This window comes from Eulemur rufifrons, chromosome 15 (assembly GCF_041146395.1).
Source record: "Eulemur rufifrons isolate Redbay chromosome 15, OSU_ERuf_1, whole genome shotgun sequence".
Lineage (NCBI taxonomy): Eukaryota > Metazoa > Chordata > Mammalia > Primates > Lemuridae > Eulemur > Eulemur rufifrons.
This window is the reverse complement of record NC_090997.1, coordinates 21,659,836-21,672,801: the sequence shown is the minus strand read 5'-3', so window position 1 is coordinate 21,672,801 and position 12,966 is coordinate 21,659,836. Positions and strand designations below refer to the sequence as shown.

The 12,966-nt window shown below is 34.2% G+C and overlaps 1 protein-coding gene across 2 annotated transcripts in view; it reads right to left on the bottom strand.

Annotated features, from left to right (window-relative positions):
* MLIP (muscular LMNA interacting protein) overlaps window positions 1–12,966 on the bottom strand; it is a 243,025-nt gene that overhangs the window by 73,679 nt on the left and 156,380 nt on the right. For both annotated transcript variants that reach the window (XM_069487902.1, XM_069487901.1), the window contains one exon: window positions 7,631–7,675. In XM_069487902.1, the coding sequence (XP_069344003.1) occupies window positions 7,631–7,675 (45 nt within the window). The remainder of the gene's footprint in view (window positions 1–7,630; window positions 7,676–12,966) is intronic.

Below are 12,966 nucleotides of genomic sequence, written 5' to 3'. Positions count from 1 at the left end.
TCTTTCTTTTAGGTTCAGTTATATATTTTTTAGCAGTTATGTTTTATCAAATATTTATGCATTTAGATGGGAGGCTAAACTTCCACATTAGTTCAGCATTCAACCTTGGCAAGAAGGGGTCGACAGACAGATGCATACCTATAAATATACTTGGCAAATAAAAGATGAAGTTGTGTTTCTGAAACAGTTCTATTTTTGTGAAACTGCAATTATTTCAGAGATTAGTGCAGATGTATCATTATTATTTTCACTCTCTGAGAGATGAACAATAATTGAAAACTGAAAGCTTAGTGATTCTTATGGTATTGCCAAGTATGTAGGAATATGAATCACCAAACATAATGACAAGGCACCTGAAGTTCTTTGCACACTGTGTCCAACATTGTTTGTTTTCTGCCTTTTGACTCATGCTATTTTTTGTAAAGACTGTCACTGCTTGCTGCCATTCCTGGTGCTTTATGGCAGCAGGGTGTCTTGGCTAAGTGTTCCCAACTCTAATTGCTATGAGTCAGGTTAGTGTGCACTGAGATTTATAAAAATTGCCCTTCAGAATGTCCACCACGGTGTTTCTTCAGTTCAGCTAACATTTCATTCTTAATCTCATAATGCAATATGGGTAATAATAATTTCTCCCAAAATCTTAGATTTTTTTTCCCTTTAACAACTTTTTTCTTATAGTAATAATAAGAGCAATGTCTATGGATACCCTAAGCTAAATGAATAGCTTCTGTGAAACATACTGAATTAAATGTGAATATCTTGACTAAAACAAAATGTGGTTAAATTTTTATGTCAATATAAAAATGTATAGGAAATATAGGAAAGGAGAGGTTACACATTAACAATAAAGTATTTGCACACAATTTGACTATAGTACTAACATTTGTCAGTATATTGTACTAAATAGTACAAATTATTATAGGACAAAATGTAAAATGCTCAAACAACATAACTAAATTGGGAAAAATCTAAACATCCAATCTCCATAAGTTCCAAAAATTCTTTCACTGGGAATCATGACATAACTATAAGATGCTTTAGACACCCCCAGACATTTTTATTTCATCTAGTATTATGGACTCCATATCACTGCTATGAAAAACTTTTCAGAGAAAGGGCAAAATTAAATGTAAATCTTAGGGTAGAGTGGATATGTATAAAGTAAATGCAGATCTCACTCACCAAAGAGGAAGTATAATGACTTCTATGTATTATCACTAAGATAACCAAGTTGTATCAATGAACTCAATCATGTCCAACTCTTTCAGAAGTCTCCTTGTGCATGCCTACTATAGGTTAATACTGTTTATTAAATGTTGTAGCAATAGTTATGTTATCAATATTATAGCAATTTTTTTCCAAAAAGTAAGGAAAGATTATGTTTGGAGGGTTGAGATTGGAAGTGCAGGTAGTGGAAGGAGGCTGCTACATCTGAACAACTGCCAATCGGTCACTTACATAAAGGTAGAGAAGCAATGTGAGGTACCTAAAAATAAACTTGAAACTGGATTTGAACAACATTAAAGTTTTGGTCATTCATATTTATCCATGTTAATGCTAACTGAGAAGAACAATATTGAGATAAGTGTAAGAATGGCTCTCATGTGAAACAAAATTCGTGATCTATATTCTACAGCCTTTAGCAGCATTTTAATTACAGAAGAACAAAAAAGAAAAGAGAAAGAGAGATGGCATTTTTACGATTGTGTCATCATGTTAAAAAATTTAAAAACTAATAGAGCAGTCAAAAAATTATGAAAGTCAAAATTTCTTGTTTCAAAAAACTCTATTAAAGAATTAGGGCACCTAGGAATGAAAAGAGTCAAAGACTAAAAAAGAAGTAAGGATTTGAAATCCATTGAAAAACAAATTACCACACAAGGAACCACTTGTACCAAGCCAGCTTTGGAGAAACCATTTTTGTCTCCCAAAGACTTGACGCCAGAGACACACAAAGAACAACCAAGCTCTTTAGTCATTGTCTAGGGTTGCCATTTCTTACAATCTGCAGCTTTCCCCATTCACAACACATGTCCTTTTGGCTGGCATCAGTCTAGTAGACACCTTCTTCAGGGACTGGCACAAAAAATCAAGTTGGGTTACATAAGAAATGTTAAGCAGTTGCTTCTTCCTTATGTGCTCTGTTACTCTACTTTTGGCATGCTTTTTTCCTTTTCAGCAATCACATCCCTCCCACCTGAATATAACATCAGGTTTGATATCATCAAGATGTTTCTCTTCCCCTTTTTCTCTGTTGACTCCAACTCTCCTGAGTCTCTTTTACTCAAAGCTCAAAGAACTCTAATCAGTGGTAATGTTCTAATTAAATTATGTTATTTCTCCCAGTCAAGACTGGTGCACAGGTAAGCAGAAAGACAATATTAATTGGGCACCTAATAATCACTGAATGTTAAACTTGGCATTAAGGACATAAAAAATTACACAATGATAAGACACTGTCTTACCTGGAGAATGTTCTTGTTATGTATGCATAAGACACTACTCAAAAGAACGAATCCCATGGCATAAGTGTTATGCACCAGGGCCAAATATATTATGACACATTATGTCTTCCTTGCATCACACTAACTATCTGTAGATCTTGCCCTGTATGAATTTCTCACTAAAGACCATTTTCTAAGCTAGTCATATAACCCCCATAATATCTAAATATAAAAAGTAGATTTGGATATATTTTAAAAGTTTGACTCTTTAAGACAGAAAATGATGATTCCAAATTGTCATGCATATAATCAGTAGACAGAATAAGTGGGAATAGGTGACAAGTGACAGCATGGCTTATACGTGCAAATTTAAAGATAATAGATCAGATCAAGGGGGAAGTCTGTCTGAAATAGGGCACTTTCACACTTGATGAAGTCTAAAAGACAAGTGAAAAGGACACAAGGCAGAAGGGTGTCTCATTCAATCTCCTCTCCCTCCTCATGTAGCAGAACCCAGGTGATTATCTTCCATTCCATCCTCAACCCTTTCACACACACATACACTTCAGAAATATTTATGAACCATTAAAAAGGAAATAAATGAGAATGATCAATAGAGTGGAATTTCTTGCTTAAATTGTTCATAACCGCTCCTATAATTCATCAAATCTCTGGCCTCATCCTACAGAAGCAGATTTGGACCTGGAGTTAGATTTAAGTCACCTCTTACCCTAAGACCTATGACTGCATTCTTGCACATCACCTCTGAAACTCTCCAGCATAGCAACATTGCCAAGCATAGCAACAAGAGGAGTATGTGAGCTGGCTAAATTGGAGAAGATGACCTTTATTTGAATATCTATATATAGGTGGGATATAGTCTTAATAAAATTTGACACATTTTTCAATAATAGTGTGATATTTTCAAAGCAATATACTTCCATTGTAATGACATTTTTCTGTCTCCCAAGCTCATTAAAATGAGATCTTAGCTGGATGCTATCTAATATTTAATAAGCCTGTCTCAGTTATTTCCCCCACACTTAAAAGTAATTCATGACATGTAGAGAATTTATGAAATAAGTTGTTATCAATAAATTGTGATTTCAACTAAAAGTTTTTGATGCATTAATAATGGGCCCAAATAATTGCTCTATTTTCTGATATTATTCTTTATAAGCATACTGTGGTTTTGAATCATACAAGTGAAATGAATTTATGCTAGTAGCAGTTAATGAAAAATAATAAATATTCACAAAAGCAAGTATAATACAAAGAAAAAAAAATTCCCCTCCAAAGTTGATAGAATGAAATTGGAATGAAATAGAAATTTTAACAAAAAATTCATTTCTTTACATAGGGGAAAGGAAACTCTATTAAAAATAAGTATCATGAGAAATCATCTTTCATATATTATCTGATAAATTATGAGTTAATTTACATTTAAGTGAGTGATTGAAAGCCTTGGAAATAGTAAAAAATTATCATTTTAGATGTAAATGTAACCAAATATGAAATTATCCTTTCAAAGTTTAGACCTAGAGTATAAATACTAGTGGTAAAATATTTAAAGAACACAAACTATTTCCAGCTTCTTTAAGTACACACAAGTATCAATGGCAGAGGCTTTGACATGAAGTAAACCTGGGTTGGATTTTGCCTACTCTGTGAAAACAAGTTCTGAGACTTGATTTCCCCCTCTATAAGATGGAAATTGTGTAATAATAATGCCCACCTCATAGGGTTGGTGTATTGTTTAAATGAGTTAGTTAAGATTTATTTGCAAAGTAAGAGCTCAAAACATTAATTATTATTATTATTGAATTAGCATCTACTAAAAAGAATAAAGTGAAATATAGATGATAAATTAATCAACCCTGCAAGTAACCTAAGGATTATTACCTATTCAACATGTTAGGTTAGTTTCAATTCTATGGCATTTACAAGAATATCAATTAAATTACTTTAAAATAGCTTGCAATTCAAGCACACCATAAATTGAAAATAAACTTGAATTAGTCTAAATTAATGTTGCTTTTACTGTACCTGGGTCATACTAAAAAACAGACTGTGTGAAGTATCACAATATGTGCAATAAATAACCAAATAAAGAAAAGTTATTTTGCATTGATTTTCTTTTTGAGAGAAGACAACCTTTCATCAAAGGCCCATAAAGAGAAATTAGTCATATAATTTAATTAAATCGTTATAATTATCCCAGGAAGATTGGAAATCCTATGAATATACTAATCCATTGAATACTAACAGCTCTGTAAGTTGGTTTTAACATCAGTGGGTTCTTTGGCCAGCAGCTCTCCTCTATTTCTGCAAGAAAGTATCTCGTTCATTTACTCTTTTAATTGTTTACTGTCTGTCACTTTTATTGGAATATAAACTTCAGAAATTGGGACCTTGTCATTGTGCTCACTCTTCCCACCCCAGTGACTCCTCAGTGACTAGTACATGGCAGACATTTAATAAGTATTTGTTGGATCCATGAACAGAAGTGGAAAATTGAATAAGACAGCTAGAAAACAGTGACTATTTTTTCTACTAATCATTCATGATCCATAGATTATATACGACACTTTTAAAGAGCCCCCAGAAATAGGGATTTTAGGTGGTCAGTATTAATTATTCAGGATATCCTCAAGTGTAACAAAACTTTTTTTCTTGGTTCTAATTTACATCTTCCTTTTGTTCAGCCTCCTCTGTGGTGTGGGAGTCAGTAAGCTGTGTGATCCCTGCTTTTGAATTTAATCTAAGAATCTCTACAAAGTCAATGACATACCAACCCCCAGCAGGTATATACTCTGAAAATGCCCACTTTCTCTGAAGTTTTGAAGAGAGATGGTGAAATATTGAAATGTTAAAGTCCGTAGACTTCTCAGTTGCTTTTGATTTTCCATGACAGAAGGGAGAAAAATATAGTGAGAAATAAATTCATTAAGGGAAAGCTATTAAACTCATACTTAAGGTAAGGCATCCCATAGCTCAGTCAACATGCATATTGGAATTTCTAAAAGAAAATATTATAATTCCATTCTTTTTTAAAAATCAGAACATGCTGCATTTAAGACAGATGGCTCACATAAGATCAAGGCTTATAGCTAAAGTATACTTATGCTCTAAAATTTCATTTTTTCTTCTCTAAATAAATGTATTGGACATCACTTAGTAAAGTGTAATAACTGCAGCTGAGTATTTAAAAATGCAACCTATCTATGGGTTAGCACCAAAAAATTGGTTTTTACCTTCCATCTTAAAATGATCCCTTATGATCTTCCAAAAGACGTGAACATATTCAAAGCGCCACAGCAATTCAAATGTCATGTTGTAAGAGAAAGTAAAAACTAAGTTTCTCACTCAAGAAACAAAATTTAATCAGGTCAAGAAACATGTCTGAATCAGAGTTTATATTTTTCTAGTCTATACTAAATCTGTTTGATGATTCAGTGTTAACTTTGAATGACTCAAATGCTCTCACGAATTTATGAATCTGAAAGTTAACCTATTTTAATGAAGTCTGATAATTGATTTAAAATAAAGAATAATTTGAATTCATCTCTTACTACAGAGATTGAAGCAGCTGCTCCAGAATTATTTCAATTGCTATGAAATTAAACACCCGTGGGGGTGGGGGTGGGAAGTGGAGACATCAGCTTTCTAAACCTATTGAAAACTAGTCTAATCAGAGGCATTTTGCTGAAAAGCAGGGGCAGATGAGAAAAGAAGGTGAGAGAACAAAAAATTCTAGCTACTTTTTCTTGTGTCTGGCTCTTGTAGAATGTATTAGTTACAAACAGTATAGAAAAATTTCTAGGGAACTTTCTTGTACCCACTAAAGAATCAAGGAACTGGATTAAATCATGGTGCTTCTAGTCATCCAAAGATAGGTGGAAGGAAGAGAAGAAAGGAGGTATGAATAAAGGCAAAAGTGAAGGAAAAAAGAGGAAAGGAAGGGAATAACAGTTAGTTATTGAGCAATTCCTATGTGTAGGACAGCTTTAAGGGCTTTTCATGCACTCACTAATGTAAACCTTACATCAATCAAATAAGAAAATTACTATTATCCCCATTTTATAGATGAAAAAAAGGCACAGAAAGGTAAAATGAGAAGTGATTTTCCCAGGATCAGACCGTTATCTAGAATCAATACTGTGATTTAAACTTGGGTCTAGTCCACTAAATGCCTCCACTCTTTTTAAGTATTACTCCAAATGCCTTCCGATAATGATGAAAAGTAACAGTGAAAACTTCTAGAAAATGCGGTAAGCAGTGTTCCTACTCATATCCTTTAAACATAATTTTCTGAATGTGATACAATTTAGTAATTTCACCCAGTTTATTACTTCACTTAGGAAGATTCAAAGGCAGAAATACATAAATTGCAATGATGACATGGCACAAAATACACATTTAATAACTACTTACTCTTGATAATGATGATGATAAAAATTACATATTAAAAGTATAATGTGCAATTGAAAGAAATAGTTTACCGGTTTGTTTTATACTTAAAACTGAACACTTGCTTAGGAGACAGTCTTCTACTAGAATATGTTTGGTCAGAAGCAGAAGTTAACTACGTGATGTTAAGTCAGTGAACAGCAAGAATGGGGTGAGGCTGTGTGTGTGTGTGACCAACTCAGAGCCAGCTCCCCATAATTATTTGAACTAAGTGTGAGTTCATATCTACACATCCATTATTAATCTATTTTTGTTCATAACTGGAAATTTGTTTAGTTGATGATAATTTAAGTGTAAGAAAGCAACAAAATGATCAATTAAGCTAGCAAACACATTAAAATTTGACAAATTTTAATTTTTCAAGTATATGAGTTGACTATTTTATAAACACAATAAAGCACTGCAAAAATGAAAATGGCATCTAAGCTTTCATAATTAGAAAGACAGAAAACAGGTATTGCAGTTCTCTTTTATTTAGCTAAACTAATCAAACTAGACCTCACTTAAGAAGGAATTTATTTGATAAGCTTACATGATGTTTCATCCCTGATATAACCTGGTTTTTCCATATCTGGACCAATCATACCATCCTACCTTTTTCCACTTATGAAAAAAGTCAATTAATTCAATTTAAATGACTATATAATTGTATTCCTTCCAAATCATATACAGGCACCCATTAAAAAAGCAGTATGTATAATTATAAAGGTACTTACATATTTGGTTTCTCGACCAGCTGCTCTTGGAAGAGTTGAAGGAGTCTGTATGAAAATAAAAATAATTATACTTCTGAAATAATCAAGTAAGTAATAAAAGATTCAACTTCTGGGATATGTTCAGCTTTTTCTAAACATTACTTTCTCTTTTCTATACAAAATCTTTTTTGAAAATTATTTTATTAAATTGTATCACTTTATTATTCTTTTTATTGTTTTTATCTATCAGCTTTCTGGTAATTTTCTCTTATATAATTACTGATGACGTTAATTCATGTATCATAATAGTTCCTTCATCACACGACTTCCATAATTTTTGGCTATTTCAAAATTCATATAGAAATTTCTATCTATCCTCTCAATTCTTTGAACTGCTCAATTCCAAAGATATTCTCATCGACTCCATTTCAATAACTCACTCCTAGGACCATTCCTGGACTTTACCTATACCAATAAAATGGAAAAACTCTGATATTTTAATTTCAAATGTCCCACTCTTGGAAATTTTCCTGCTATCCACCATTTCATTTCTCCAGTAACCACCAATGCAACATCCGATTCAATGGGACTTTCAAAGCACTGACCCTAACCCCCTTCGTTCTGGCTTTATTACCTACCTCTTAGCATACATATATTTCATATTCTCAATCATTTTAATATTTTCATTTTTCTTACCTCCCACTCTTCTTGTAATTCACTTACAATAAAGGGAAAAAAAATTCTAGATGGGAGTTATTATCCATTTTGCTTCGTACATAGCTGAGAAGCAAAACGTTGCCGGGGAAACTTAACCAAGCTAATTGATTTTATTTTAAATTAATGATTATCAACTTCAAATGTGCATTCCTGATGAGCCCTTGATTTTTCTCTTGTGGGCCCATTTTCTAAGATGAAATGGCTATTTGATACATTCAACAAATATTTGTTGTGTATCCACTGTGTGTCAGACACTGTTCTACATCGTTGAAAATTATCAGTGAACAAAACAGATGAAGATGTCCTGCCCTTGGGGAGCTTACATTCTAGAAAGAGAGAAAATAGGCAATAAGATAATAAATAAGTAAATTATATCATATGTTAGAATGTGATAAATGCAATGAAAAAGAGCAGAAAAAAGTTACAGCCTAGGGTAATATATTCTCCCAGAGGAAATTTTCTTTGCTTCTGCCAAACACCTTGTGTTTTTCTGGACCACCCAGGTGTTAAAGAGGTCAAAAGTGCTGGGGACTTGCAATTTCAAATAGGATGATCAATGTAGTGAAGGTTACATTTGAGCACAGACTTGAAGGAGGTGAGTGACTTGGCTTTGTGGATTCTAGACAAAGAGCATTCTAAGAAGAGGGAACAAGTGAAAAGCTCCAGAGGTGGGTTTTATCTTCTGAGAATGACAGAGAACTAGAAGCAATTCTATAAGGGACAATAAATAGGTTAAACAAAATATTTTAAAAAATCTTATCAAAGATAACAATAAGCTAAAAGAATAGTGATTAATTAGTGGGCAAGATCAGGAGAGGATGGGAATCTGAAAGTCCAGCTTCTGCCCTGGGGATGTTTGCAAATAATAATGAGTTGCTTGAGAAACTGACCCAAACTTCTGATATTTCAGAGGTATAGGGAGATAAAGGTCAGAGACCAGGATTTGCCAAAAATGGATTGAGCCCCAGGAGTAGGAGTGATCCAGAAGATCTCACATGATCTTCAGCCTGGTCCCAAGTCATCTGAAAATGATTGGCTAGAAAAAAAAAAATCAAAACTTTGAATTAAAAGGTAATCCTTTTTTGCTAGTTCTCCGAGTGTTTGGCAGAACCAAAGAAAAGACTTTCTATAGGAAGATAATATTATCTGAGGTCTCAAATAATTTCTACAAACAAATTTCCAAATAGAATATCCAGCACACAATCAGATTCAGATACACAAAGAGGCAAGATACTGTAAGAGAGAATGAGCAGAAATAATAAACAACCAAAAAAGACCCATAGAGAATCCAGAATTTTTTTTTTTCAGAACCAGACTGAAAACAACCATACTTAATCATGATTTTAGAGGTAAATGTTAAACTTGCCAATTTTTACAGAAAATGAGAAACTGTAAAATGTGATATAACTCATTTGAAAATGAACTATTAAATAAAAGTGCTAAGACAGAAACATGCCTGGCATATGCAAGGCACAGCAAGGAGGCTACAGGCCTTGGGTGGGTAAAGGAGAGGGTCAGAGGAGAGCAGATCATAGAATTGTTGGGGTCTTATGCTTTAAAAGGATCTCTCTGTTTGATGTGTTAGGAATGGATTACAGTGAGGCAAGTGGATAGGGCCAAAACTATTGTACTATTTAGTAAAGCGTGATGATGGCTGGGCAGTGCAAAAGGCATGAAATAATCATATTCCACATATTTTGAAGCTGTAGCAGCAGGATCTCCAACAAAAGAGATGTGGAATAGGAGATAAAGAGAACAGTATGATTTGATGCCAAAGTTTCTGGTCTTGAGCCAATGAAAGATTGAAATTCTATCAATGGAGATGGGACAGCAGCATATGGAATCGTTTTTGTGGGAGGAAATCTAGACTTTATTTTTACACATATTGAGTTTGAGACATTTGTTAGAAATCTAAATGGAAATTAAGAGTAGGTAGTTGGAAATCTGGAGTTTGGGAGAGAATCCTGGACTAGAGATAAATTTGAGAGTTGTCAGCATATAGGTACTTCATTTTCAAAACTTGCAACTGGGCAAGAACTCCAATGGAATGAACAGAGAGAGAAATGAGAAGTCCAAGAACTGATCGCTAGAGCATTATAACATTAGTAGTTTGGGAAGAAGAACATGAGCCAGCAAAGGAGGGTAAAAAACAATAATGAAAAGTGAGGCATGAGAAAAACTTACAGAAAATGATGTACTAAGAGGCACTAGAGGAAAGTATACCAAAGAGAAGAGAGTGATCACCTGTCTCAAATTCTGTTACTAAGTCATCTCAGATCACGACTGCACTGATAGCAATGGGTAGGACTTTAGGAACCCTGGAAAAAAATGATTTGGGCAGTGTGAAAAGAAAGCATTTAAGAGGACTGTTGCTATGTCATCTCAGATCAGGAGTGAGCATTTAGAATGGGTAGGACCTCAAGGACTTTGGAAAATATGGTTTGGGCAGTGTTAAAATAAAGGACTTAAGAGGAAACTAGAGAAGAAGAATTGAAAAAGGAATATATAACTTTTTTCAACTCTTTCCTTTTCAAATTCTTTCCCATCACACCTCCTCTTTTTAAATTTATTTATTTATTTATTGGCAAGTATGCAGAGCAACACACCTTCTCCCCTTAATCTAAGTTACTGATGTTAGAACTTACTTCCTTGAAAAGCATTAGCTATGAAATAATTAACTAGAGATATTAATTATAAAATTCTTCATTTTCCCACTGCCAGCCTACAAACATTCTTATATCTATACCTGTCATGTCCTTTATTTTCTGTCCTGTTACAATGAAAGATAGACATTTCCAACTTCTTATCAAAGGGTCTGAGTCCATTTGGGCTATGATAACAAAATACGATAGACTGGGTAGCTTATAAACAACATAAATTTATTTTGCAGTCTGGAGGCTGAGAAGTCCAAGATCAAGGTACTGGCAGTTTCAGTGTCTGGTGAGGACACATTTTCTGGTTCACAGATGGTTTCTTCTTGCTGTATTCTCACAAGGTGGAAGAGCCAAAAGTCCCCCTCTCTTGGGACTCTTTTCTCAGGGCACTAATCCCATTCATGAGGACTCCATCTTCCTGACCCAATTGTCTCTCAACGGCCCCACCTTCTAATACTTTCACATTGGTGATTATTACAAGATATGAATTCTGGAGGGACACAAACATTCAGACGATATTAGATACCTATTTGAATTAGGCTCCAGGTTCTATGCAGTTCTGAAGGAATTTTATCCTTCGGTATTTCCCTTTCTTCTGTAGAATCAGTACCTCTCTCTCTACTGAGACCAATCCCACCAGTGTACAAACTTTATCTTGTCACTCCCAGCTTCAAAAAACAAACAAAAAATTCTTCCTTTACCCCATTACTGGCCTAATTTCCTTCTCCCATTCACATCCTAACATTTCAAATAGTTTTTTTTTCCCCTGCTTTCTCATGCCATGGCATTTTTCAACATCAGAGATAAGGAGAGCAATGGGATGAAGTAAGGGAGTGAAATTTAAGGATAGCAAAAAGAAGTAACTATGAAGATATTGTCAAGGTGGTCCTTCAGCCTAGTGGGGGAGAAGAGAATGGTTAACTTCAGGCTTTGACAACTGTCAGCTTCTGCTGAGTCCCCTGATCCCTTCCTCAGTGATAACAACTGGGACAACTATTGGAAGAGATGTATACCATAAGCAGAGGTGCAGGTAGGCAGAAGAGAGGGTCGGGGTCACCAGGGTGAGGAAAAGGTAGCAAGTGGGAACTGGTTGATACTTTGGTTCTGCTCCATTCTGAGGTACTTGCTCCTCCTACTTTCAAAAAATAAATAAACCTCAGCAGAAATGGCAAATCCTAGGACCTGGGCTTTAGTGTCTGTCATCCCAGGCACCAGGCATACATACAGCTAAGTTAGCTGATATACACAAGGAAATATGAGTTTCCATGGAAAAATAATAAAACATTTGAAAAATGTAAATGCTGTAAAAGAAAAGAATGGTTCAGCCATTCCACACCTAGGTATTTACCCAGGATAGATGAAAGTATATGTCCATACAAAGTCTTGTTTACAAATGTTTTTAACAGCACTATTAGTAATAGCTCCAAATTAGAAATGATCCAATCATCCATCAGCTGGTGAATAGATAAATAAAAGATATCCATACAATGGAATACCACTCAGTAATAAAAAGAAATGAACTACTGATCCATGCAATGATATGGATAAATCTTGAATGCCTTCCACTAAACAGAGAGTCAAAAGACAACGTACTATATGATATTCTTGAAAAGTCAAAAGTATAGGGACAGATTAAAAGACCAGTGGTTTCCCAGTACTTGGGTTCAGGGAAGGATATACCAAGAAGGAGCACAAGGGAACTTCTTCAGTTGAAGGAAATATTTTGTATCTTGAATGTGATGGTGGTTACACAATCAGATTCTTTGTAACTTCATAGAACTGTACCCTAAAAGGTTGAATTTTACAGTGATTGAATTATACCTCAAGAAACCTAACTTTAAAAGAAAAAACCATGTATGCTACAACAAAGAACATAATATAGGAATTGAAGAACAGAATAGACACTGAACAAATTCTTGAACTGGAATATCAGATCAAGGAATACTCTTAAAGAAATTAGAAAGTAATTAATGGAAGAAAACTATG